The following is a 24,095-nucleotide window of genomic DNA, read 5'->3' as shown; positions in this document are numbered from 1 at the left end:
AGGAAAAATTGTAGCTTCTTGATCAGTTTTGGGAAAAGCAGGTTTTAAATTAAAATAAAAATCCCACTAGACTGTTCCTTTGTAAGCTGTGCACGTCTGAGAGCGGAGCTGCTGGTATGAACTGGGCGAGCTGGGAGGGTCCCACAGCATCACAGCCCCCCGGGCCAGCTCCGGCAGTCGCTCCGAAAGGCTACAACTTCCTTGTCTTTTTTCATCCATTTTCATAGAGAAACTGCCTTAGGCTGACTCCATCACAAAAATAGGTTTGTATTTCTCTTTCTTAATAGTTTCTATGTAGTTAATGGAATTGTATTTACAGCATTTTATTATTTTTTTCTTTTTTTTTTTTTCAGAATTCACAATTTCAAAAAACCTTATATCACCTCTTTCAACAAAAAAAAGCACTTATATAGAAAAAGGACGCGCAAAAAGTTTGTCGCCCTCGCCTTATTGCCGAAAATAGAGAGAATTAGAGTAACCAAGACGCCACAAAGGAAAAGAAGGGCCAGAGAACCTGTTGCTCCCCCCTCCCCGTGCCCTGCCAGCCCCCCGTGCCGCACCCGCCGCTGGCTCCGCTCCCCCCGTGGCCCAGGCTCCTGTCACCATCTCAGCATCCTTTAAGCAACAACAACTACGTAAAACAGAAGGGAGGAGGAGGAGGAGGAGGGGAGGTGGGAAAGAAAAGCAAAAGAAACCCCTTAATATAACAGTTACACTATGGTTAGGCTCTCGCTACATACACAAAGAATTCTGACTACGTGGCTACGAGACTATGTCAAAAAGGCTACGAAAAGATGTGGGTTTGGAGAGGCTTAAAAAGAGGGGAGGAGGGACCCATCGAGAAAATAAAACGAACAAGAAATGGGTTTTATATACATACTTTTAAAAGCTGTTGTTTTTATAGTACAGCAGATTCATGAGATGATGAGAGAGATTTTAAACAACCCAAGTCCTTCGAGTGCCACCTCCAGTTTGCGTTGGCGGTGATGATGATGATGATGATGATGATGATGATGTAGTGCTCAAAGTCTGATGAGATCACCCAACGTGGGGCCCTTCAGAAACTTCGCCCTGTCTTGCCCGGACATCCAGAGAGACTCTGCGTGGGGAGAAGGGGGACATGGACATGGGAGAGGGACAGTTAATTGAGGTCGATTAGGATTTTTAATAAAAAAACCCAAAGTGTTTGCAAACACTCTGCGGCCACGGCGTCCCCGATCCACCCCGAGGGAGGATGCAGAGGGAATGGCTGGGATACTGAGGTGTTCCCAGGACAGCCCCCAGGGGACAGGGGGCCTCATGTACTCCCTGCTCTTATTTCCAGCTCCATCCCAGCTAAGCCTGGACTGGGGGCCTGGCTGAGGGCTGGGCTGCTTTAGGAACAGTAAAATGGGAGCTGATGTACGGCCAGGACAAAAACGGCTCCTCAGGCATCTGTTATGCTATGAATTCACACGGCTTTGGCTAAAATGAGTTTTCCCTGAAGAACCTGGAAGGTGACAATTTTTATCTGGGCACACTGAGGTGGCCAGGATTTGTTTGATACCAGAGCTTCAGCCTCCAACGCTCCGTCCCTGCCAGCGCTTAGAGCTGAGATGTATAATACAGAAAAGAGATATAAATATTTCGGGCACTGGCTCTGCAGGCAGCTGCTCACGGGGCTGGCCAGGAGAGGATGCTCCCTGGTCGTTTTGGGATGACCTCCAAAAGCCATTCCCAAATAGCCGTGCTCGGGGTGAGGTCCCAGCAGCATCTTGCAGGGATGTGGGAACAGATCCCTGCCCCGGGAACCTGCAGCTCAGCCAAGTCCTGCCTCGGGGATGCCAGGACCAGCCGCTGCCGCAAGCGTTTCAAACTCAGCGTTCCTTGAGGAATTAATAATAAGGCTCATTTCCTCCTCTCAAAATCTATTTTAATTAGTAATGAGCAACATTAAAAGCACTTTGTTTTTAAGTCGTTAATGGTTTGAGTCTCAACGCTGGCCAGTAACTGATGGCTGCGGCGATGGGCTGTGCTAAGTGAGGAGTGATTACAGCCCATCAATCTGGCGGAGCTGCCGTCACCGCGCGTTATTAGCCTGAGTTATGATGTTCTGCTCGGGCTCCAGCTGGCCTCGGGTACCACCTCACTATTCCAGAGGCTGACGGCCCAGGAAACGTGAAGGATTCTGACAAATTGATCGGCGAGCAGACACCGCTACGTGCAAGTCATAGCTGGGATTAAGCAACAGTGCTTATGGCACTTTTTTCTTTCCCATAAAAAACGCTCCTTGGTGGAGCAAATCAATTGACAGAACAATTTCAGGTGATCTTGGGGGTGTGTGTGGAGATGGAGAGTAAATAGAAACCCCCTTTATCCACTAGTGTTTAGGTATAAATCTATTTTTATGTAGTTTAAAGTCTCCAAATGTTTTACACAGTTCCCAGCCCCCTGACTAACTTTGATTCTAATTTTGTAGACTGATTTTTGAACGTAAGTGATGTGACATTGATCATGTAGTGCTGGGTAAGAAGCAGGGAAATAAAATCTGTCACATTTATTCCCTCTGCCTGTCCGGGCTCGGAGCTCTGGAGGCAAACCTGTGCCATTTAATTGGGATAACTTCTGTTTTTCATTGTGTTTTCTAATCTACTCCATTCCGAGTGCTAAGAATATTTGTTTGCAAAGATGAATATGCCAAAGGCCAAATAATAATAAAAAATAAAAATTAAACATTTAATTAACTCGAGCTTAGTTCAAAGGGTAGGAAACTGGCAGCGATCCAGGGCTGCGGTGCTCAGGTAATGCCTTTAATTTAATTTGCTCAGGTTTAATTTTTTTTTAATCTTGATAATTGCTTTATGGTTACAAGTTACAATGTTATCTTTTAGCTGTAATATTTGGTACAGCACTTAATTAAGAATGATGGTTTCTCAGTAATAAAGCAGTGGGGCTCAGCTACTTTTAGAGCAGTGCGCTGGGAGCAGATCCCTGATCCCACTGGGATTCTGGCTGCCGGCACTGGGGGTGATTCCCCACGGCTTTCTGGGTTTTCTCCCTCTTCAAATTATTGCATGAAGCATCATGAAGATGAAAAAGTGACTTTTGGAGGGTTTAGCTTTGGATCTGTCTTCCAGTTTCCAGCCTGTGAGGTTGATTTGAGTAACACAAATCACAGAAAGGAATGATTAAAGGCCAAGGAAAGACAAAATGAAGATAAAAAATTGTTCACTTAAAGTAAATATAGGGGAGATGGTAGTTCAGCACAAAGTACAAATGGGATATACTGTAATACCTCCAAGTGAGATGGCAACCAACCATGTGTAACGTTTCAATGGTATCCATTTGTAAAAGCCGTTGCAATCAAAGGTCCCTAAAATTGTACAATTGTTAAGTTCATCAGTGCTCTATACATGGGAACAGCTGATTATTAATTTTGCCAAGAAATTATCAAAGGATTTGAAAGACTGTGTTGCCAGCATGAATAGGGATTTCCAAGAGCTGTTCTGGTCACCAGGTGTGCTCCACCCTATGGTCACCTTTCCAAGACCATCATCTTCTCATCCCCCCAGGTGCAAAAATAAGCTTTGGGGTTCTCCCTTCTTTATTTTTAAACCAGGGTTAGTAAATGGAGAGTGTTAAGTAAATATATATGTAATAAAAGCTATGGGATTCTTTGCAGTTATTGGGGGAATTAAGAGGCTGCCAATCTGCAAGTCAATTATAAAATGGTTCTTTGGGAAGTGTTAGTGCAGACAAATCTGGATACCCAGGCTTGCACCTGGTGTCCAATCACTTGAAAAATCGGGATGTTGCTGAGACCAAAGTACTCAAATTTTCAAGCACAAACAGGTTTTTAGGTGAAAAACGGAAATAAGAGGTGTTGTAAGTGGTGAGAGGTGGCAGTCTGAACTGATACAGCTCCTTGCAGAGCAGTAATATTCCATGTTTGTGCTAGAATTGATCCACAGGGATTGTCAAGTCCATGGTGTGACCATGGGAGGGGCAGGCCCAGGATGGGAATTGGGCACAAAGCGAGGCAGAGGGTCTGTTTGTCTTTTTTGCAATAAAAATAAGTTTCAGGAACTTTGTCTGCACTACACTCCTGCTCCCCCCATCCAATTCCATCAGGGAGTGAAGCTCTCCTCTTGGTTTGAGGGACTTTTTGGGGAGCCTCTGCACTTCCTCAGTGTCCAGGAGATAAAAACCAACTCCTGGCTGTGCTCCAAAAAGGGCAGGAGCCTCCGTTGGTCTGTGCTGGGGGTGCCAGCGGGGCGGAGGCAGCCCCATTCATGCTCACACACAGGTGACACAGCCACGTGCAGCCTTGTTAAGCCAATCTCTGCCCCTCATTAGTGCGATTGCAGACCCAACGCGGCGTTAGGAGGCACCTCCCGGTGACCCCACAGCCCAGCGGGGCCCTGGCTCGGAACCTGCGGCTCTCAGGGGCTGCCAGGGATGCCAGGACCAGCTGGAAGTGACCCCAAAGGACAGCAAACAGGTGAAGAGGGTCCCACCAGCCAAATTAAAGAGCTAATTTTGCTCGTTTAGTGGGAGCAGGGACTGTTGCACTACCCGCCAAAGGGTGCATCAGCCAGGAGGGGTAGTTGGGCCCATATGGACAAGCAGGGATTTAAATCCCGTATCTATTAAATATGGCCCTTTGAGACATGTCGTGTCTGGCTGCAGACAGTTCCAAAGGAGTGTCTGCACCAAGAGATGTTCAGGTTGGACATTCAGAAAAAATTTCTTCAGTGTAAGAGAGATTTATCACTGGAATGGGCTGCCCAGCGTGGTGGAGTCACCATCCCTGGAAACGTGGCCATTTGTGATTGGTCTGGTTCACAAGCTGGGGACCGGTCAAAGGCTGGACTCGATGATTTTAGAGGTTTTTTCCAACCTTACCGATTCCAGCTGGAAGGCCCTGGTAACTAACGATTGCTCCACAACTCCAGCCAGGAGCGCAGCGCTGGCTCGGGCATCGCTCGCAGGTTCCGGCAGCGAGAGGCCGCGCTCGCCGTGGGGACACCACCACCCCAGCCCGGCCCGAGCCCCTCCCGCAGCCCCAGACACGAGCCCCGCCCTGGCACGGGTACTTACGGCGATGCCGTGTCCGAAGCCGGAGCCCGGCTGCGGGCTGGCGGCGCTTATGTAGTTACCCACGCCGGAGTCCTGGCTGGCCGTGCCGTAGAGATCCGCGACGGGCCCGGGGCTGTTGGCCCCGGGGAAGCCTCCGGGCCGCGCTGGGTTGGAGCCTGCCGGGGAAGCGGGTGCGCCAAAATTCGGTTGAGCACTGTAGCTATTCAAGACTGGTGTGCAGAGAATAAAGCTGGGTATGAGGCCAGACGCCGGGCATGCACCGGTATTACAAAGCCAAACACCAGAATAAACAGCCTAGGCCCAATTCTAACACTTAACCAAGGCCATGCGAGAGGAGAGCAAGTACTGGAGAAGAGTCAGCCCGGACTACTACGAAGCTTAGAGCTCCAAAAATATATATATGGATATATATAAAAAAAATAAAAATTAAAAAAAAAAAAAAAAAAGAACAATCATTCAACACACTACTGCAACCAGAGACTGGAGGTGCTCATTTTCACCAAATTATCACAAAATGTAATAGGTATTTTTCAACATCTGACTTGATGCTCATGCAGTAGTAACAAGTTCTCTAGGTCTGGGCACGCCGAGACAGCATTCACATCCCATGCAAACTACAAAGGAACTAGTTTGAGACTACACATTGTGGTAATATTGATATTAAAATGTTGACAGCAAATAACTTGAATCACGTCTAGGAAAATCGTTTTTTGGATCCATTCGATACTTTTGGAAAAAACCCGCCCTTTTAGATCAGTAAGCTGTAGAAATAGTTCAACAGTTGATTTTTTTTTTCTTTAAATGATATGGAATGGAACAGTTTGGATTTTTCTCTTTTAAATATGACCAAGGAGTGTGTTGTTTTATTTATTTTTTTTTCCTTTTGATTTGGAGAGCGAAGGCCTACCTTCGTCTCCAAAACCATGCTTGGGACATCAACCAAAATTAAACAAATAAATAAAGATCAAAAGCAAAAAAGAATTCCAGAGGGTGGATGACAACTCACCTCCTAATGTGGAAGTAAAAGAAAATTTAATTTTTTCCTCCCTTAATTTTTGAGGTTTTTTTGAGAAAGAAAAACAATGTAAATAAGAATGATACTGAAGAAGAAATTTAGATATTAAAGCATGTTAGATGATCAGGCTTCAGGCATTTCTCACGGCTGCTCTTGGATGTAGAATTTATGAGGAAGAAGTTTCAATGTGAAAGAAAAGTCAGCGGACTGGGAGGAGCTGGATGGAGATGGCTGCGGGAAGCTGGAGCTACACCTGGGTGGTACCTGCAAGGTCCCTGGGGAGCACAGGGAGCCTGGTCTGCCCACACCCACCGTGTCCCCCCCGTGTCCCCACCGTGTCCCCACCGCGGGCAGCGCCAGGACACGATGGCCAACGGGGCTGGACGTGGGCCCAGCACCACAGCCTGCCCCAGACCCTGCCTGGGCACCCGACCCCGCCACCGCCATCTCCACCCTTCCAGGCTGCCCCAAGGCTACTCCAGCCTTTTCCTCTGGCTGCAACTCCCCGTGATCTTCATTAAACACCTGAGTGGGTTACGAAGTCTGGTGGCCTGGAGTGCCCTTTGTCCGTGGGTCAGAGCTGCACGGACTGACCACAGGGCTCTCCTGGGCCTGGAGAGCAGCCTGGAGCCACCAGGCTCTCACCAAAGTGCTGTGGTGGGCACAGGCTGCACCTCTGCTGCCCTGGCCCTTCCCTGCATTGCCCAAGGGGTCCCCAGCTCTGGTCAAGGAAAGTGCCCCTGGCAGCTGGTGGCTCTGTGGTGACAAGGAAGTCAGTTCTGGACAATAAATGATTCACCTCAGCTCTGAACTGGGAGCAGGGGAGGGTAAGTAGGACATCTAAGCTAGCAAGTTAAAAGAAATAAGGCATGAGAGAGTAAACAGATTTTGGACTTCGCTGGCAAACAAAGAGCCTTTTTTTATTATTAAAGATTAAATGTCAAGATAACATTTGGCCTTCTCACTCGTGAAGAAAAATATCCAGCTGAGATGTTCCAAAGCCCTTTATTACTAGAAGCCAGCACTTTTCCCCCCTTTTCTTCCCTTTGGTTCAATAAAATGGATGTGAATTTTCCTGCCAAGTCACACAGAAAACCCAGTTGGCTTCTCTGAGCAACAGCGGGACGTGGCACAGCCAGAGGCATCCTGTTAGTAAAATACTCCTGCAAACCCCACAGCAGCACCAGAAACCTCCAGAACAACCAACTGAGTAACCAGAGAGAATCTCTGTGTCCCCACCCCCCACATCCCACTCTCTCATTTAAGACTGGAAGTAAGGCTTTCACACCTGCAGGCAGAGCTGGCAATGGGTTATTCGGGTAGTATGAAAAGGTGATTTTACATTTACGGACCAGGGGTTCAACACTCCACACTGCTCACAGGAGGGAAAACGGGCATGCCAAAGGCTGCTTCACAGCCTGGAAAGTGCTGTGTGGAAGCTGGGATGCCCTGGCACCTCTCCATGTGGTGCCTGAAAAACTCCACAGAAAAAGCTGGAAGCTTTTCCAGAGCCACCACTTTGCTCCAGACCCTATAAATGAAACAGAAAGCTCCCATAATTAGCAGGAGGCTCAGCAGCCCCAGAAAGCTGTATTTGAATGATTTGCTCAGCCATGGTTGGCTGTTAAGCATTTGTCTTCTTCCAGGAGCTCAGGTGAGCTCACCTGGAGCCAGAGGCACCTTTACCACAGCAAAGGGACCCTGAACAACTTCCCCAACATGCAAATTCTGATGTGCTCTGGCAAGAACTACCTGGAAAGGAGCTGGTTTTACACAAACCTGGAGTACCCTGAGGCTAGAAGGAAGAAGGGAAAATGCGTGCAATCCTCTAGACTCCAGATACCGCATCACTAAGAAAAGTTAATACTTTTTGGAAACCTGTGTCCTTAGGACAAAATTCTTGATGTTGGAGGTTGTCAGAAGTTGTCCAAGGCTGCTGTGAACTGTGGGAATTGCTGAGTACTGACATTAATTCCTTGCAGGCTGGAAGGAATTGGAGACCTTCCCCTGGCCACCAACATCCCATGGCAAGACAGAAACTGGGGCAGATGTTTGGAAGCTAGTTGCTGAGAAACTGTCAGGGGATCGTGCTGTCCATGGAGGGGAGGGAACCCCTGACTGATGCCAGGACCAGGAGCAAAGCCTGACCCACTGCTGGGTCCCAGCAGAGCCATGGGCTGAGCTGACTGGATCCATCAGACTGATTCAGCATTGACTGAGGGCTGGCAGGGCCATCTTCTCCCCTTCCAAGAACTGCCAGCACTCAGGAAGTCCTGGCAGCAAAGGACCCATTTCAGGTCCCATTTCCCAACCAATTGTACAGGAAACCATCCTGCAGCAGGCAACTTCACAGCTCTGAGACTGTGCCTGAGAACCTTCAGCTCGAAGGCTTCCTCTATGCAAAATTCACAATCCCAAGTGTCCCCAGGAAGCCCTGTGATAGATCAAGGTCAGGAGAGATGTGGAAAAGATTAGATGTGTCTGTAAGTCACAGCCAACCACCTTTTATCTTCAACCCCAGCGATCCTCCATCCTCTGGGCTACAGAAGCTCTTTCCTGTGCTGATGGAGATCAAGGGCCAGCAGCCAGGAGTTCTGGCAGCGATGGAAGAGGGCAGGTTAATGTCTTGGTTGCCTCACTTAGAATTTGCTGTGGTTTTTCTTACAGAAAAGACTCTGAGCCTGTGAATTTTGATCAGCAGGTGAACGTTTGCCTGCAGGCCAGAGGGACAGGCTTTGGGGAGCCTCAGGCTTACTATGCCCAGTGTCACAGTGGCTTGGGGAGCACTGAAAAGCAGTGAGGGAAAGTAAGATGGGACACAGAATGATATAAAAAAAGGTGTGTTCATAAAGCAGCCCCAGCAGTTTTTAATGCCAATATTGGTGCTGGTGGAATTGGGAGTTGTGCAGGGCTGGCGCAGCAAGAGCTGGACCTCTTCAGGCAGTGAGGCTTTATTAGCAACCCATTGTTCAGGAGAGCGCCTTTATCCCCATTTAACACATGTGTGAGATGCTTCTCCACGTTCAGCCAAGTGTTTTATGTCAAGGAGCCAAGAGCTGGAACCCAAAGCTGAGGCAGGGGCAGGAGGCTCTGGGCAGAGCACAGGGATGCGCATCCAGAGCCTTCTCTGGCAAACTGCCGCACTCACACAGACCCTGCTCGCACGTTAATCCGTGCTCAACAGGAAAGGTCATTGCTGAAAGATAAACTCTCCCTCGATGAACTCTTGAGAAATTTCTAAGTCAGGATTCCTGCTGACATTTGCCTTACGAGCAGCGTTACGCTAACGAGGGCCCGAACGCTGCTGGGCCTGGGCAAAGCACAACAAGCTGGATGCTGGAATCCCACCCAAATAAACTCAATTCAGCCACGAATGATGAGGGGAAAGAGGAGGGGAAAAGGAGAAGAAACGTGAGGATTTTGACATTACTGTCCTATGAGGGGAACTCACACAGTACTGGGATGACAGTCAGGCCCTTAGGGACTGGTAAATGAGACCTGATGACAAAAAACCCACTTAGGCACCACTGAAATGTACTGTATTTCAAAGGAAACAAACCAGGGACAGTCTGGACAGAGGAGTAAGACAGACACTGCACGGGGATCATTGTCCCCTGCACACAGCCCACATGGAGCCTTGGTGACACCCTTCCCTCTCCTACAGCACCAAAACCCAAAGACTTAAACACCTTTGCAGGGGACTTCAGGTGAGGAACAGTGCAGCATGTGTGTCTGCCTTCCCTGCCACAGTGCACAGGTGAGGAAAACCTCATGGGGGAAAGAAACCACCACAATTCACTGGATTTCCTCTTTGAGCAGAGGCAGGATATTTCTTGTCCCTGGGCAGCCATGCATGGGGTGAGCAGCTCTGCAGGGATGGGGGAGCTTGGCAGTGTGGGGTTAAAGTAAGATTCACTGATTTTACAAGTCTTTTCCAACATAAATGATCCTATGGTTCTCATCAGAAATTAATTTTTCATCTCCTGTCAAGCATGTCCTACAACCAGAGCTGGTCATCTCCAGCCCTTTTCTCCTTCAAGACTCTCCTCATTCCTGCCTTGTCCCACTGCCCTCAGGGTGGATTCCTGTATAAACAGGTTTCTTCACAACTTGTTGATCCAGTGCTCTAATTTCTGGATGACTCTCTCATCTGCCATAAACAGCCACGCACAATTTGGCAGGCATTTCTACCATCAATGTTTATGATAATAACTAAACGTGCTTGAAAGCAGCAGGAAATTTTCAATATAACTATCATTAAGACAAAATGCTTTAAATCAAAGCCATTACCCACCACCAAGACTCAAAGCTCACAAGATTAGTCTGTTTTTCTCTCTTTATGAAAAATTCATAGAACATGCTGCAAACATCATCTTCCAGCTTGAAGAAGTAAATGATATAATAACATTGAATGCTGCTGACAGAGATGGGAGCAGGCAGGGCACGGGCGCACTGGGCAGGGCACTGAGCAGCCCAGCTGGGACAGGGCACTGCCCCACAGCCTGGTGGCATTTAATTTCAAAACCAGATTGGAGCACCTGGTGCAGTGGAAGGTGTCCCTGCCCATGACATGGGGTTGGACTAGACGGTCTTTAAGGTTTGTTCCAACCCAACCCGCTCTAGGATTCTATGAATTTATGAATTTGAGTCACTTGAGTCCATTTTGCTGGACTTTAAGAGAAGACTGTCACAGAAGGAGTATCACCTGTTCCCAAGCCTGCTGTGCTGCCTCTGCAGCCACCCAAGCACAACTGCCGCACAGCAAAGCCACATGAGTGGCGTGGGGACAATCCCACCTTCCCTGGGGACCCCGAGGGTCCCAGAGCGTAGCACTAATGGCCACGCTGTCGCATGCATGACTAACAGAGCAGCACTCACAGCGTGACGCCCATACTTTAAATAACCAGCACAACTTCAGCACCGCGTGCAAATCTTACATCATTAGTGCTCAGAGCCTGATAAATATAATTAGCAGCATTGCACCCATGTTACAGATTGCTTGGCCAAAGCTAATTCTTTGTGCAGCCAGGGCTGAAGTTAATGGGAGTTTGTACCTTGCTTTTCAGAGCTGCTAACAACCAGAATGTCATTTACCCGGGACTGGATGTACAAATTAATGCCAGTCTGAAATAAGACATCGGTGCTCCTGGTTCTCAGTGGCCTATTCAGGCTGCAGGAGTGCACTGCCACAGCACTGAGAAATAAAAGCTCATATTCAGGCTCTTTTTTTTATATACCAATCACCTTGCAGAGCTCCAAACCCCTTCATTTGTGGTCAGGTTGAGCCACTGGAAGCATCGCTTCCTTGCGTCTGAGCTTTTACAGAGCGCGGTTTCTGTCGGAGGCAGCGTGTGGCACACCTCGAACTCGGATCAATGCTCCAGCTCACAAACGTCTCAGAAATAATGAGCTGGAAACACACCAGATATTCTGGAGAATAACAAGGTACAAACAGCTCCCAACTCGCTGGAAGAGAAAGTGGGAGACAAACCAGAAAAACAAATAACGCTGGCGTCACGACGAGAGCTGCCATGTTGTACATCTCTCATGGGGACCTGCATCCCTCTGCTCTCGCTCTTCCCAAGCAGACTTGAAAAGCAAACTCTCTCTCTAAGAACCCTGTGGCAGACACGGCTCCTCTGCAAGTGTGAAGAGCTACAGATGACAGCTGGCTCAGTCCTGACTGGAAAATCAAACGCGAGCACTGTGCCTTCCCTGCCACCCCAACACGCTCCATAATGGGGAGCAGCCAGGCTGCCCCAGGTTATCCCTCCCCTGCAGCTACACTGGCCCTGCAGGGAAAAAGGAAAATACAACAACTGTCGGGCTCATCAGCAAAATAAGTGGTGATGAGGCTGAGACACACCAAGATCTGCCCTAACAAGGTACTGTTTGTACGTTATTTTCTAGCTGCAGTCACACTTTCAAAGGTTGTTCTGCCTCTGCAGCCCCTTCGGAAACGGCTTCACACATCAAAATATCGCAGGGTAATGACAGCAAGCAGTGGGTGGCGAGCTGGCTCTGCTCGGCAATTACCGCTGGAAGTGAGTGGGAACCAGAAGGGAGGGCTGAGTGCTGCCCACCTGCCTGGAGCTGGGCACAATGGGGTGATAATGGCACCTGGGATCCTGTGGCCACTGCTCCTGCTGCAGCCTCAGTGTCCTCCCACCGCGCTGCTCCTGCAGCCGCAGCACGACACAAACCAACTGCTGAACTACCTGAGATGAGCCAGGAGCAAGAGCTGGGCAGCTTCCACAAGCTTAGGCAAGATAAAAATTCACCTGGTGCAGGTGTTTTACAAACTCACTGCTGCATGTGAGCGCCCTGCTTCTGCTAAGTACTGCACTGAACACATCCAAGGCACCCGCCACATCTGGAAGCTGCCCATGTGCACCAATTTGCAGAAGAAAAGGCACAAAATTCAGCGCATTCAAGCCCAGCTGTTCTAGTTCCTGCAGTTATGCAGCAGGACAAATCACTGCACTTTGCAGCTCAGCTGTAATTTTTTTGCCAACAATCAATATTTATTGCCTAATCCCATTTTCCATAGCGTGTGTTAGTGGTGTCACTCGCGCAGGGCCGAGCGCTACACGGAGGCCACACAAAGCTTCACTTGTAGGAGCTGCAGTCAGGGAGCCAGCTCTTGTCACAGCTTTACAAAAGGATTTCCTCTCCAGCGGCTCATCTTTAATCATTATAAAAGCACAGAAGTTTAATCCATTTTTGATGTAAGCGCTAATAGCTTTGTGTCCTTGAAGTTCAAAGTGGTCTTCGTGCATGTCGCTAATTAGCCGAGCAAGCAGCCATTCAGCTTCCTCTCATGTTTCTAATTAGATCCTTAACAACAAACAAATGTCGACCTTACAAAGGCTCTGCTACGATTCCCTCCATTAGTTAAACAGTTTGGGAGGGATGTGGTTCTGTTCATCCACAGCCCCCCCAGCAGAGGATTCGGGGTTCTGGGCTGGGTTATTTGCCCTTTGGAGAGGTTCTGCCTTCCTGACGGTGTTTTCGAAGGGTGCTGAGCACCCCAGGGATGATGCAGGGAGCTGGTGACCACTCATCAGCCTCCGCCCCTGTCCCAGCTCTGTGCTGCTCCTCTCTCCCTCTCTGCAGGCACGGGATGTTCACCAGCTCTGTTGGAACTCACAAATAAACCAAAGGGGCAGATAAATGCTGTCCTGTTAAGCCATTTTCCTAACTGGTTCCTGCCAATTTGACTGGTTTTACAGTTAATTTAAAATATGATGTGATTGATGTTTACATACTAGATAGAATCACAGAATCACAGAATGGTTTGGATGGGACCTTAAAGCCTGTCCAGTGCCACCCCTGCTATGGCAGGGACACCTTCCCCTGTCCAGCCTGGCCTTGGATGCTTCCAGGGGCAGTCACAGCTGCTCTGGGCACCATGTGCCAGGGCTTCCCCACCCTCACAGGGAACAATTTCATCCTAATACCCAGGCTAAGTGTACTGTCATCTTTTTACTTCACATCAAATGCTTGGGACTGTTCCTTAAACTCTTTTTTGTCAATCCATGTTTGTATCACGCCGTGCTGGAGTCCTTTAGCAGCACCACACTTGTCCTTGCCAGTGCTCAGGTTTTTGGGCAAGTTTCTTGCTCCAGCCCTGGCATTTATCCAAGGGGGATGAATGAGGAGCTGTCTGCACCAGGAACTGCTGTGGCCGGGTTCCTGTCAGAGCCCTCGGCGGGCTGCAGGCGCTTGCTGTGTCGCAGGCGCCGACCCCAGCGCTGCTCCTTCTGTCTGTGCCTGCACACGAAGCTTTAACACTTATTATCACCCATCCAACTGGCAAATAAGAGCTAAAGCTCAGATTCTGGGATATCACAGACCCCTCTATAACCATTTTTCCATTTACAATGAAGGAAGAGCTGGGCCAGGTGATGCCGGTGCCTTCACCTCACACCGAGGAGCATGAAAGCTGCTGTTAATTTTACCATGGGCAACCACATCTGCATTAATTGTTTACCACAGCCCGGACAGGTCTTTTATTAATATTAATGAGTAAGAGGGAACAAAAGGCCCCTTTATTTTTAGCCTACTCTAATTGCGTAGTAATTACTCATCTACAAAACAAATGAGCCGAACTCCATTGCCATAGCAACAGCAACTCCGGCCTCCCACTGTACCACATTAACTGGCTATCACTCCTGTAATTTGAAATTGAAGCCTTTTGTACAATAACAGACAATACAGGAGGAAAATTAAACCAAAAACTGGTCTTTGTTTTGCTGCATAATTCAAGTCACAGCAGCAGGAGGGCCTTGCCTGGGGGGCACCTTCCGGCTGCTGCTGGACCCCATGGGCTGGGGGGATGCTCAGGAGCACAGGGGGATTATCCAGGTAACAGAGGAGGCATCCAGCCTGCAAGTCCCCAGTTCTGTGCAGCCATCCCCTCTTGCAGGAGGGTCTGCACCAGGCAAGCTGCTGCCCAGCACACAGTGCCTGGGAGAGAGCTGGTGGCACCAACCACACTGTCAGCAGCTGACACCCCGAACCCTCACCAGGGCACAGAGTTCTGGGCTCTTTTAACCATCAGGAAATGCTCACAAAGGCCCCAGCTGTGTGAGTCTATTATTTTTAAACAGCTCAGGTTTCTATACCTGCAGATCCATTTTGCATTCTCTGGCAACTCCTAACCCACCGTGCTTCTTGAGCTCACACAGAGCCAGATGCACACCAACATCTGCTGCAAGGAAAAACTACTCTGCTCCTCCGGCAGCTTTCTGTTTCAGAAAGAAGAGAGGGAGAAAAAACATCACTGTAATTATGTATTTACTTTTAAAGCATTTGGGGAGAGAATCAGCATGAAGATACTGACAGTAGTGTATCAGTCCAATGCGCTCTGCCTCACAGTCTGCAGTTGTTCCACTAATGGCTAACAGCCTGCAACTGCTGCTGCAGAGGCAAAGTACCCTCAGCTCTGACAGCATTTTGCCTGTTTAGGGATTAAAATGCACGAGGCACCATCCTGTGCTCAAAGATCTCATGCACTGGAGAGCACGTGCTGAAACCCAACTTCAAACTCTGCAACAACTTGCCTGCATCTTGTGGGGAGCAAAATCTAGTTACAAGCACCAACAGCTCTGTTCCCCAGCTTCTGCTGGGAGAAAGGGAATAGAACACGGATAATTGGCTGTGGCAGGGCTTTGGAGAAACAAAGTTGTTCTGACCCCCTGCCATATGCAGGGACACCTTCCACTGCCCAACTGACACTTCGAGGGATGGGGCAGCCACAGCTTTTCTGGGCAACCTGTGCCTCACCACCCTCACAAAGAAGAATTTCTTCCTAAATAAAAAACAGCTCTGGATGAGCATTCTGAGGAACATTTTCCCATGGAAAATAATTCTCCCGATGGAAAAGACTATTAAAAGTTACCTGCTAAATTTGTTACAGATTAACTTCAACTGCACTTCAGAGGTGGTCACTAATTGCACTGGAGATGATTTATCAAGTGCACAAGATTTTCTATTACAAAATTATTGATTAAAGCTGATGTATTTTAACCTCGATAGACTTCAGCCCAGCGCCATGTCAAACACCAGCCACTATGGCCAAGGTTGAGCAGCAGCAGCACCGAATTGTTTCATATCTGCTGAATTTTCTCCCTGGCACTGCAGGAAGAAGCTCAGTCCCTCAAGGATTGAAAAAGATCCAAAAGTGGCATCCTACAGTAAAACAAGACAGGATTTCTTCTGCCTGGAGCCTGCTCTGAAAAGGACCTATGGGACTCCCATCCTGGAGCAGCCCAGCACTTCTGAGTCAAACAGAAAAGATATCCCTTTCATTATTATTATTTTATAAATTTGGGGTAGCAGCAAAACAAGTAACTGCAGGGCTCCCAGTATTGTCAGTGACAAGGCCAAAACCACCCATGGGGATGAAGAGTGGCTCCTCCAGAGCGTGTTCACCACCCAGGGCTGCTCCATGCTGGGTCTGGCTGATGGAATTCCTGTTTAAACCAGGATGATTTTCCTTGCTCCCACCCCTCCCAAAAGCCCCCGCAGTGTGGGGTCCCTGCCTGGCCACCCGCCGTGCTCCACAGCACAAGCTGCCTCTGCCAGGGAGATAAGCAAAGGATAAAATCTGATGCAGCCATTAATTTCCCAATGCATCACCCGCCAGGCTCTGTCACATAATTACTGGCAGTTCCAGTGGAGTGAGAAATTCCAGCCCTTGCTGCTCCCAAGTGGTCCACTTGTTAGGTTCTGGCTTTTGAGATTACATAGCCCGGATTAAACTTTATGTACTTTTATAGAAGAGAATAAAAAAGGGAGAGCAATTCCACCAGAGCCACCGTGCCACAAGGGAGTCCTCCCAGCGGGCCGCAGAAATCCCAGATTGGTTCGTGGCTGGATCTTTGAAATGCTCCTCCTGACACCTCCATGAGCCTGTGGCAGCTCCTCTCCCCCTGCACACACAACCACTGTCCCCCTTTTCATGGCCATTGCTAAACTACGAGCAGATCAGATTTTGGAGCACCTTCCTCAAGTGTCAGACAAGGCTTCCCTGAGCCCACGCAATTCATCGCTCTGCTGACTTTCCGGCACACCCCTCACTTCATCCTGTGCCGGGTGCACTGAACAGTGGGTTCCCCGTTTTCCTGGAAGACTGAGATCCAAAGGGAACCTTATCCCTGCCTTGGCACACAAGTGCTCAGCTCCCTGGCAGCACCAGGGGCAGCTCAGCTCACCATGCACTGTGTCAGCCCCAGTGCTTGTTTGCTTGATTTACTCCATGTTCTATGAGACGTAAGGAGCAGACACAAATCCTTAATTACACTGGAAAACCCATTCTGGATGTTTGATTTCCTTTGAAAGCCCTTGCTGCTTTAAGTGCATTAATGAGTGTGTGGCTCTGCCCAGCAGAGCAGGGAGATGCTCCCACCCAGCACAGCTGGTTTTTAGGATGGCCAGGGCGTGGGGAGGAGGGGAGGGGTGACCACACCACAGAGGAGCTCTTCTGCTCCCATCAGGATGTTTTCTGACAAAGCAAACTAAACAAATAAACCAAAGCCTAATTTGGGATCTCAATTACCATCTGTTGGATTTACTGACTGCAGTGCTGTCTCTGCATTTTCCAAGTTTAGCACAGAAACCCAGGCAGGAGAAGCAAAGCCACTGCTGGCTCATGGCAGAGAGGATGAACTCATCTCGAACTCCTCATGCTGATATTTATGAAATGTTAAATCTTCATTTAAAAATGTTGCCTTAAGCTGGGTGACATGGCAATGAGTACGACCCATCACTAGCTCGGAGTCTCAGTTGCATAATAAGATTTAAGGTTTATGACTACAAACAATTGCTTGGTGGCTCAAGACAGGCTGCGGGGAGCCGCCTCACACACGGAATTATTTGGATTCCCAAATGGAGTGATTTGCGTGTGGCACATCTGGTCTACGACTGCCAAGGAATGAGTCTATGGGCTAATATGGACGAGTAACAGGCTGATGGAGAAACCATGATTGTAAAATGATTTGAAAAATATCTTAAGTTCTTTTGGATACAAAACAAAAAGAAGAGAATACAGTTATAGTCAGTGTTTTAATTCCTAGGGGGGTTAATTTGAAAAAAAAAAGTTTTACTATAAGCATAACAGCGTGTGCGGGTTCTTGTACAGAGGGTGTAGGTTGCCTACAGCTGGCTTCAATTTAAACTTCCAGATAATGGGATTTAACGAATAGGGCTCTATGGATCCAAGCCATCAGCAGCTCTCTGCTGTGTTATCCCTACGCTTTCAATCAGACCAAGGCTCTGCTTTTATCTGCCACGCTCATTCGTGTTGATGGTGCCTGTAATATCAACTCGACAATGCATGTTCTACAACTACGTCTACTGCTACCAGTACGACTACTACAGTGCATGCATTTAGTTCAGTCCCACAGATACATACACTCTAAGAACAGGCAAGGGGAGATGTGAAATGTTTTACGGGACGACAGGTGTTTTGTTTTTTAAGTAAGGGAAATTAATAAAAAACATCAAAAGAAAGAAAGTGTACAAAAAAATAGAGACATTTCTCAAGAGTTGATATGAGTCGTTTCTTGAACCGTTTCGTCCGAACAAGCAAAAAACATGCAACCAGCTGCTACTAACAAGAAGCTGGACACTGAGAGAGGATTAATAGGTGTGGACAAACCTTCCCGCTGAGAGCGCTCAGAAGAGTGTTTGAGAGGAGGTGTGCACGTCCGAGTGTAAGAGAGGCCGGAAAGTTTGCCTCAGAGACACCCTCTCTCACAGCAGCCCCAACCAAGCAAGAGAGAAAACAACAAAACATAACTGCTCACACTCACCATCAAGGTCAGTAGCTCACGTTATGAGATTTGTTATAGCTGGCAAGTATAAAGTCCAGTAAGGGGTTGTTGGGGCGCAGGGCTCAAAGGCAGCACTGGCAAGCCGGGACTGGGGCCCAAAATCCAGATGTGCCAGGGGTTGGGGTGGGGAGCAGACCCTGGCGCCGCGGCACCGCGCTGTCCCACTGCGCCGAGCGCCGCCGGCCGGCTCAGCGGGCAAAGCCTGCCCAAGGGAGCTGGGACAGGGCTGGATTGGTGTGGCCTTAGGGGTTTTGTCTCCAGTCCTCAGGGAGGAATAGCTGGTAGCAACAGGTTGGGAACTGGAAAAATCTCAGGCTTGTCAATGAAGCAAAGAGGAAGGAACGAAAACCCTTTCCTGCCAAATTTTCCTCGCCTCGCTCTCCTGCCAGATGAACCCCTCCCATGTCAAATGCAAGAGGAAAAATGTGCCCCCCGATGACTGTATTTTAAAAAAATCATTTACACGACAAAAATGTTTTACACGTAAAATATGTCAGGTGGATTCAAAAGAAACGTGACACTGATAGTGAAGTTGTCTAGGAGGAGTTTGCAGCATTCAGACTTTTAACCGCTCATTTTCCGTGGCTCAGGTCCCAATTCATTAAAAAAATACAGGAATGGGTGAGGTTGTCAAAACCAGTGGAGGGATTTGGCAGCACAGCCCCACCCGGAGCGAATGGATGTGGCCAGACCTCTGTCTGCTGGAAGGACCTCAGCTATCACCTCATCACTGGGATGTCGACTGGGGACGTGATTTATGATGAGCAGCGCTGCCGCGCTCACCCGGCCGGCACGCGAGCAGCGACGCGGGACGTGAATTTATGGTGGCACTGAGCACGGGGACAGGGACGTGTCCCTTTCTGCTGGTTGTAGGACAGACCTGCTGTGACACAGAAGAACCTGTTTATCTAGCAAGGTCAGTTGGTGACACACTACCGTCGAAAAAGAAGGGGTGAGGGCAGGGAGGAGGCCCTGAGCAGGCACTCGCCCCCAGCAGGCTCCCTGCTGACTCAGCAAACAGGCAGGTGTCCCAAGAGGAGGAATGTCACCCCAGGGACAAACCAAGGTGGTCAGTGCCCAGGGGCTTGGAGTGAGAGGGCTGCAGCTTCCTGGGGAGACTAAGACACGCAGTTGAAGGTGGATGCTCCCTGCAGGTGCTCAGTCTCTGTGCCGGCACCGATGCCAGGAAGGTGGGGAAGAGCCAGCAGGACGGGGCCGGAGAGCTGCTGAAGAGGCAGCAGTGACGGGGACACTGATGACATGGATAGTCATCAATGATTTCCAGGAACCTCCTGGACAATGCTCTGTGCTGGGGCCGCTCCAGCAGCCCTGGGCAGAGCTCTCCCAGTGAGCTGGGGGTGGTGGGACGTGCCTGCCCGGGTGTGTCCCAGCTCTTTCCCATTTCCTGGCAGAAAGGGGCTGTGCTCTGTGTGCTTTGGAGCAGGCACGCGTGAAGGAGGGCTGTGCGAATTTGTGAAGGGAAAACAAAAACCCAGCTGAAAAGAAGGAAAAAACCCCAGCCATTTTTCTTGTAATGAATCGGGCCCGTACACTGCAGCGCAAGATCGATCGGACTCCACTGCTCCTGGATACAATTCACTACCATTGCTGATGGAGTGGCAAACCCAGGATGTCCCTTCCAAAACCAGCTTTGGATGGAGATGGCTCTACGGAAATCCCCCCGTTCCCAGACCACGGCTTGGTGCGGATGTGAGTGGGGCCGGTGACAAACCCACCTTCCTCCTTGAGACCTCAGGGCTGGGGGTGGGACGGGGGCTCTTTGAATTCAGTTTTGGGGTTTTTGCCAGTTTTGTGCACGCAGGCAATTTTGAGGCTTGAAAAGACATTTCCAAACACCATACTGCTCTTTAAACTTGCCAGAAAGGGTGTTGTTAATTTAGGGTTAGATTTAGTTTTGTATTGCAAGTTCAAATCAAAAAACAAAAAAACCGAAAAAACAAATCAGAAAACCCAACAAAAGAGAAACCAAAAAACACTCAAATTAAAGACAAATGATTTTCAGGCACAGAATTGATCAATGCTCAGTTCAGTTGTAATGGGCACCAAAAGCACTCCGATTAAAAAAAATAATAATAATAATCAGGGAAGCAACGTTAATCCAGCCAAACCCTCTGTGCCTTGCTAAGGGGCAACTCACCAGGTCTGTTTGCACGTAAAACAAAACCTGAAGGGCAAAACATGAGGAAGAGGCAGAAACAATGAGGTCTGTTTTCCTGGAAGCATATGCAAAAGCAATCTTGGGTTTTGTTTGGGTTTGGGGGTTTTTTTTCCCCTCTTTGGGTTTGTTTTTCCCCCTCTGTGCCGGGGCAGTAGGAGAAGCTGGGAGTTGGGGGATCCCCACAACCAGGCTGGCAAGTCACCCCTTAGGCGCTCTCTACATGCCACAGGATGGAACTGGTACAGAGAGTCCTTTGTAGCCTGCAAGCAGTGCCAGTTTGCATGGAACGGAGTTCTCCTGGTGTCTTTCTCTGGCCTCCACGGCACCAGGCTCTCGCTCGAGACACGCCCGGGCCTGCGCCCACCTCCTGCTCCCTCACGCCGTCGGGGCTTTGCGGGAAGAGCCTCGATAAGCCGGCAGCACTGCCCGAAAAGCCACCGAGAGCCCCCAGCTCAGCCAGGAGTGAGCTGGGAGGTGCTGCCAGCCCCAAGTCCTCTGAGGAGACGCCAGGACAGGGGACACGGGGCTGGCGGCGGCTCCATCCTGGCCGCGGCTCCATCCTGGCCTGCTTTGGGAGCCCACGGCGCACCGAGGGCTGCTCTGAACTCTGTCACCTGAGCAAAGCGCCGATTCACGTGTTCAGAAAATTTAAACCTAAGGCAGTAATGGCAATTGGTAACAATTTCTTTATTTCCCTTAAGGGGAAAAAAAAAAAAAAAGTAGAAAGTTTTCAGAAGGACAGAAGAAAAGCTTTGTTGTTCCTCATGGAAGCGGTGGGGTTGGAGCAGGCAGGGATGGTGAACTGTCAGCCGTGTGCTGGGGCCGATGGCACGAGTGGTGCCATCCCAAGGGACGTGGCCCCTCGCCGTGGGGATGCCCCGTGCTGGCCATGGTGGAGGAGGTGACGGTGGCTCTGGGCACGGCGGGAGCACCCAGAGCTGCTGCCACCGCCTCTACCCAACCCCAGCTTCCTGTGAGAAAACAAACCTTTTTTTCTGAAAACATAAATTAATCTTTTTTGGGGTGTCTTTTAGGGCCTCAAATTTAAACCAAACAAAGAAACCAACGCAATAAAGGAATAAAGAAAGAAACAAATTGGAATATCTACCCTGGTTTTGGCAGTTCTCACGCCAATCTCCTGCAGGTGCTCCAGCCCCCGTGGCCTCTGCTTGTAGTTTGGGTTTGGGTTGGGATTGAGTACTTATTTTTTCTCTATTTTTTTTTTCTTTTTTTTTTGATTGCTTGTTTTCAGGTCCCCAGGATAAGTGTGAGGAAAATCAGAGAAATGATGGAGAGCTGCAGCCACACAGAATACCGACAGAGCTTTTACCTGACCCTGCACTCTGAGGGTTTGCTCTTCCACGGGCCCCCCTACCTGATCCTCTTGCTGCTGCCACGGCTGCCGCTGCTACTGGTCCATAAGCCGCTGCTGGGAAACCTGGCCATGGAGAAAAGGAGAAGGGTAAAGACAGAAGCCAGCAGGTACTGCGAGTCTCTGCGGGGCACAGGGATCCGGAGCTCGCCATCCCGGCTCTCCGTGCTTGGGAACAGCCGAGCCCTGGCTGGGTGCCCGCTGCCAGCGGTCCCTGCCGGCACAAATCCCCTTGGCACGGGAGGAACGGGGCTGCTGGCCATGGCACACTGTGGAGCCAAGGAGAACAGGCTGGAGGCAGAGCCCACAGCGCTCGGCTCGTGTCTCCCAGGAATGAGGTCAGCCCGCTCTGCAACCAACCAGGGAATTCTCTTCTGGGCTTATTTGCAAGTGATAATAATGTGCCAGTCTGTAGACAAAGCAGTAATGGAAAATATGAGGAAGTCCTCATGTCAAGATCACAAATTTGCTGGGATCAAGCAGAAAAAATTCAATGGAATGTGGTTTAAAAAAGAAAGAAAGAAAGAAAGGAAAAAGCTCTTGAAAGCAAACCAGCCGCAGATCAAGGAGCTCTATGACATTCCCACTGCTCCAGGGAACCGAGTCCTTGCAGAGGAATGGAATGCTGCCAGCAAGATTGCAGATTTAATGTCTTTACTTAATTAATATTCAAAAGATCTGCCAGAGACTCTGACTTTCAATATATGTATTTTAAGAGGGCAATGGCAAACTCCAAGCAGTCACCAAGAACCCCAAAACCCAAAGCCAATGACTCCAGGGAGGTTTCTTGTCTCTGGGAGCTCCAACTGCTCCTGGCACTCAGCAGGACAATGGTCACAGCTGCTTTGCAAGGCTGAGGAACCACAGGGAGCAACTGAGGCACTGAGAAAGAGAAGAGTGAGCCTGAGAGTGAGAGAGCGAGCCCAGCACACTACAGCCCACTACCTTCAGCACTATGGCTCAGCTACAGCTCAGCTACCAGGGCAAGGAGCAGAGAACTAGGCTAGAATAACTTGAAGCTACTTAAAACATCAATCAAAAAGAGACATACTTGCATTTAAATATGGCAATAGGGCTGTTGAGGGGGAAAAAAATAGCACAGGTAAACGTATGCAGAGGATCCCCGGCTGGTGCTCCCCCTGAGCACTGCACAGCCAACCCAGGTCCTCCAGGGGAACCTGCTGGTAACTGCTACAGCCTCTGTGGAGTGGGATGTGGAGAGAAGCACACCCAGACTGAGGGATGCTATAACCAGTGTTGAACCTGAGTTCAATTCCCTCTCGCTGGTGATGGAGCCATCAACCCTCAGTGGCTCCCCCAACACATGATTAGGGCTGGAATGAGAAGACTTTGGTGTTAAGAGTAAAATCAACCTCCAAAGAGCAAGGAAAGCATCTGCAGGACAAGGCCTGAGGCTCTGGGGCTTCATTTTCATGCAGAGCCAGGGCTGGGCCAAGCTCTGGGCCCTCCCACTGTGGCTCAGGCAGGAGCAGAGCTGGCACTGTCCCCTGTCCCTCCCTGCCCACCATGGTGCACAGTCCAAGAGCAGTGTCCTCAGCGTTCCCATGGCACCTCCACGACCAGCTGGCCACCCGCAGATCTCTCATGTGGAGGCTCCAGGGGCTCCCTAAACCATCCGTACGGGATCGGAGGAGCTGTGGATTTTCCATGGAATCAAACGCCTCTGCCAAAACCAATCAAATACCCTTCAAATCACAAGCATCCCCTGAGAACAGCACAAAAAAACAGGGCTGCAAAGTTTGTTTCTCTTGTTCAGCTGCCAGGGACACTCAGGATCCGTTTGAAATGCAGGACAAAAAGTTTTGCCATGCAAAAGAAGAGAGAAATAACAAGGGTGGAGAAGGCGCTCCACGGAAAGAGCCCAAACAAAGGCTCCGTTATTGCATTCCAGTGGACAGATGTGTGAAAAATTAATCCCTCGGCCCCTGAAAAAAGCTTTTATCCCAATTCTGAGATAAAAGCATCCCTGCGACATGGCACTCCAAACAGCTCAAGTGTGATCGCTGCTCACGCTCCGTGCGGGAACGCTGCAGGCAGAGCAGCCGCAGCACTGGGAACAGGAAATGGAAACAGGCATTGATTATTGAGATT

At 49.3% G+C, this 24,095-nt stretch overlaps 1 protein-coding gene across 12 annotated transcripts in view; it reads right to left on the bottom strand.

Moving 5' to 3' along the window:
- Positions 1 to 866: 866 nt before the first annotated feature.
- Positions 867 to 24,095, bottom strand: part of MSI2 (musashi RNA binding protein 2) — a 203,143-nt gene continuing 179,914 nt past the window's right edge. For 3 of the 12 annotated variants that reach the window (XM_014255071.2, XM_088066059.1, XM_088066062.1), the window contains 5 exons: positions 21,987 to 22,049; positions 20,591 to 20,617; positions 5,080 to 5,288; positions 3,275 to 3,352; positions 867 to 1,099 (listed from right to left, as the gene is read on the bottom strand). In XM_014255071.2, coding sequence (XP_014110546.1) covers positions 3,311 to 3,352; positions 5,080 to 5,288; positions 20,591 to 20,617; positions 21,987 to 22,049 — 341 coding nt within the window. In that variant the 3' untranslated portion in view covers positions 867 to 1,099; positions 3,275 to 3,310. Of the gene's footprint in view, positions 1,100 to 3,273; positions 3,353 to 5,079; positions 5,289 to 18,257; positions 18,350 to 20,590; positions 20,618 to 21,986; positions 22,050 to 24,095 lie in introns of those variants that run through there. The other 9 variants (XM_014255075.2, XM_014255077.2, XM_014255076.2 and 6 more) reach the window with 9 other exon arrangements.

This window comes from Pseudopodoces humilis, chromosome 23 (assembly GCF_049639895.1).
Source record: "Pseudopodoces humilis isolate 2021_Gansu_Grassland_sample_001 chromosome 23, ASM4963989v1, whole genome shotgun sequence".
In the NCBI taxonomy this organism is placed as follows: Eukaryota; Metazoa; Chordata; class Aves; order Passeriformes; family Paridae; genus Pseudopodoces; species Pseudopodoces humilis.
Note: the sequence above shows the minus strand (reverse complement) of the source record. Positions and strands in the feature narration are given on the sequence as shown.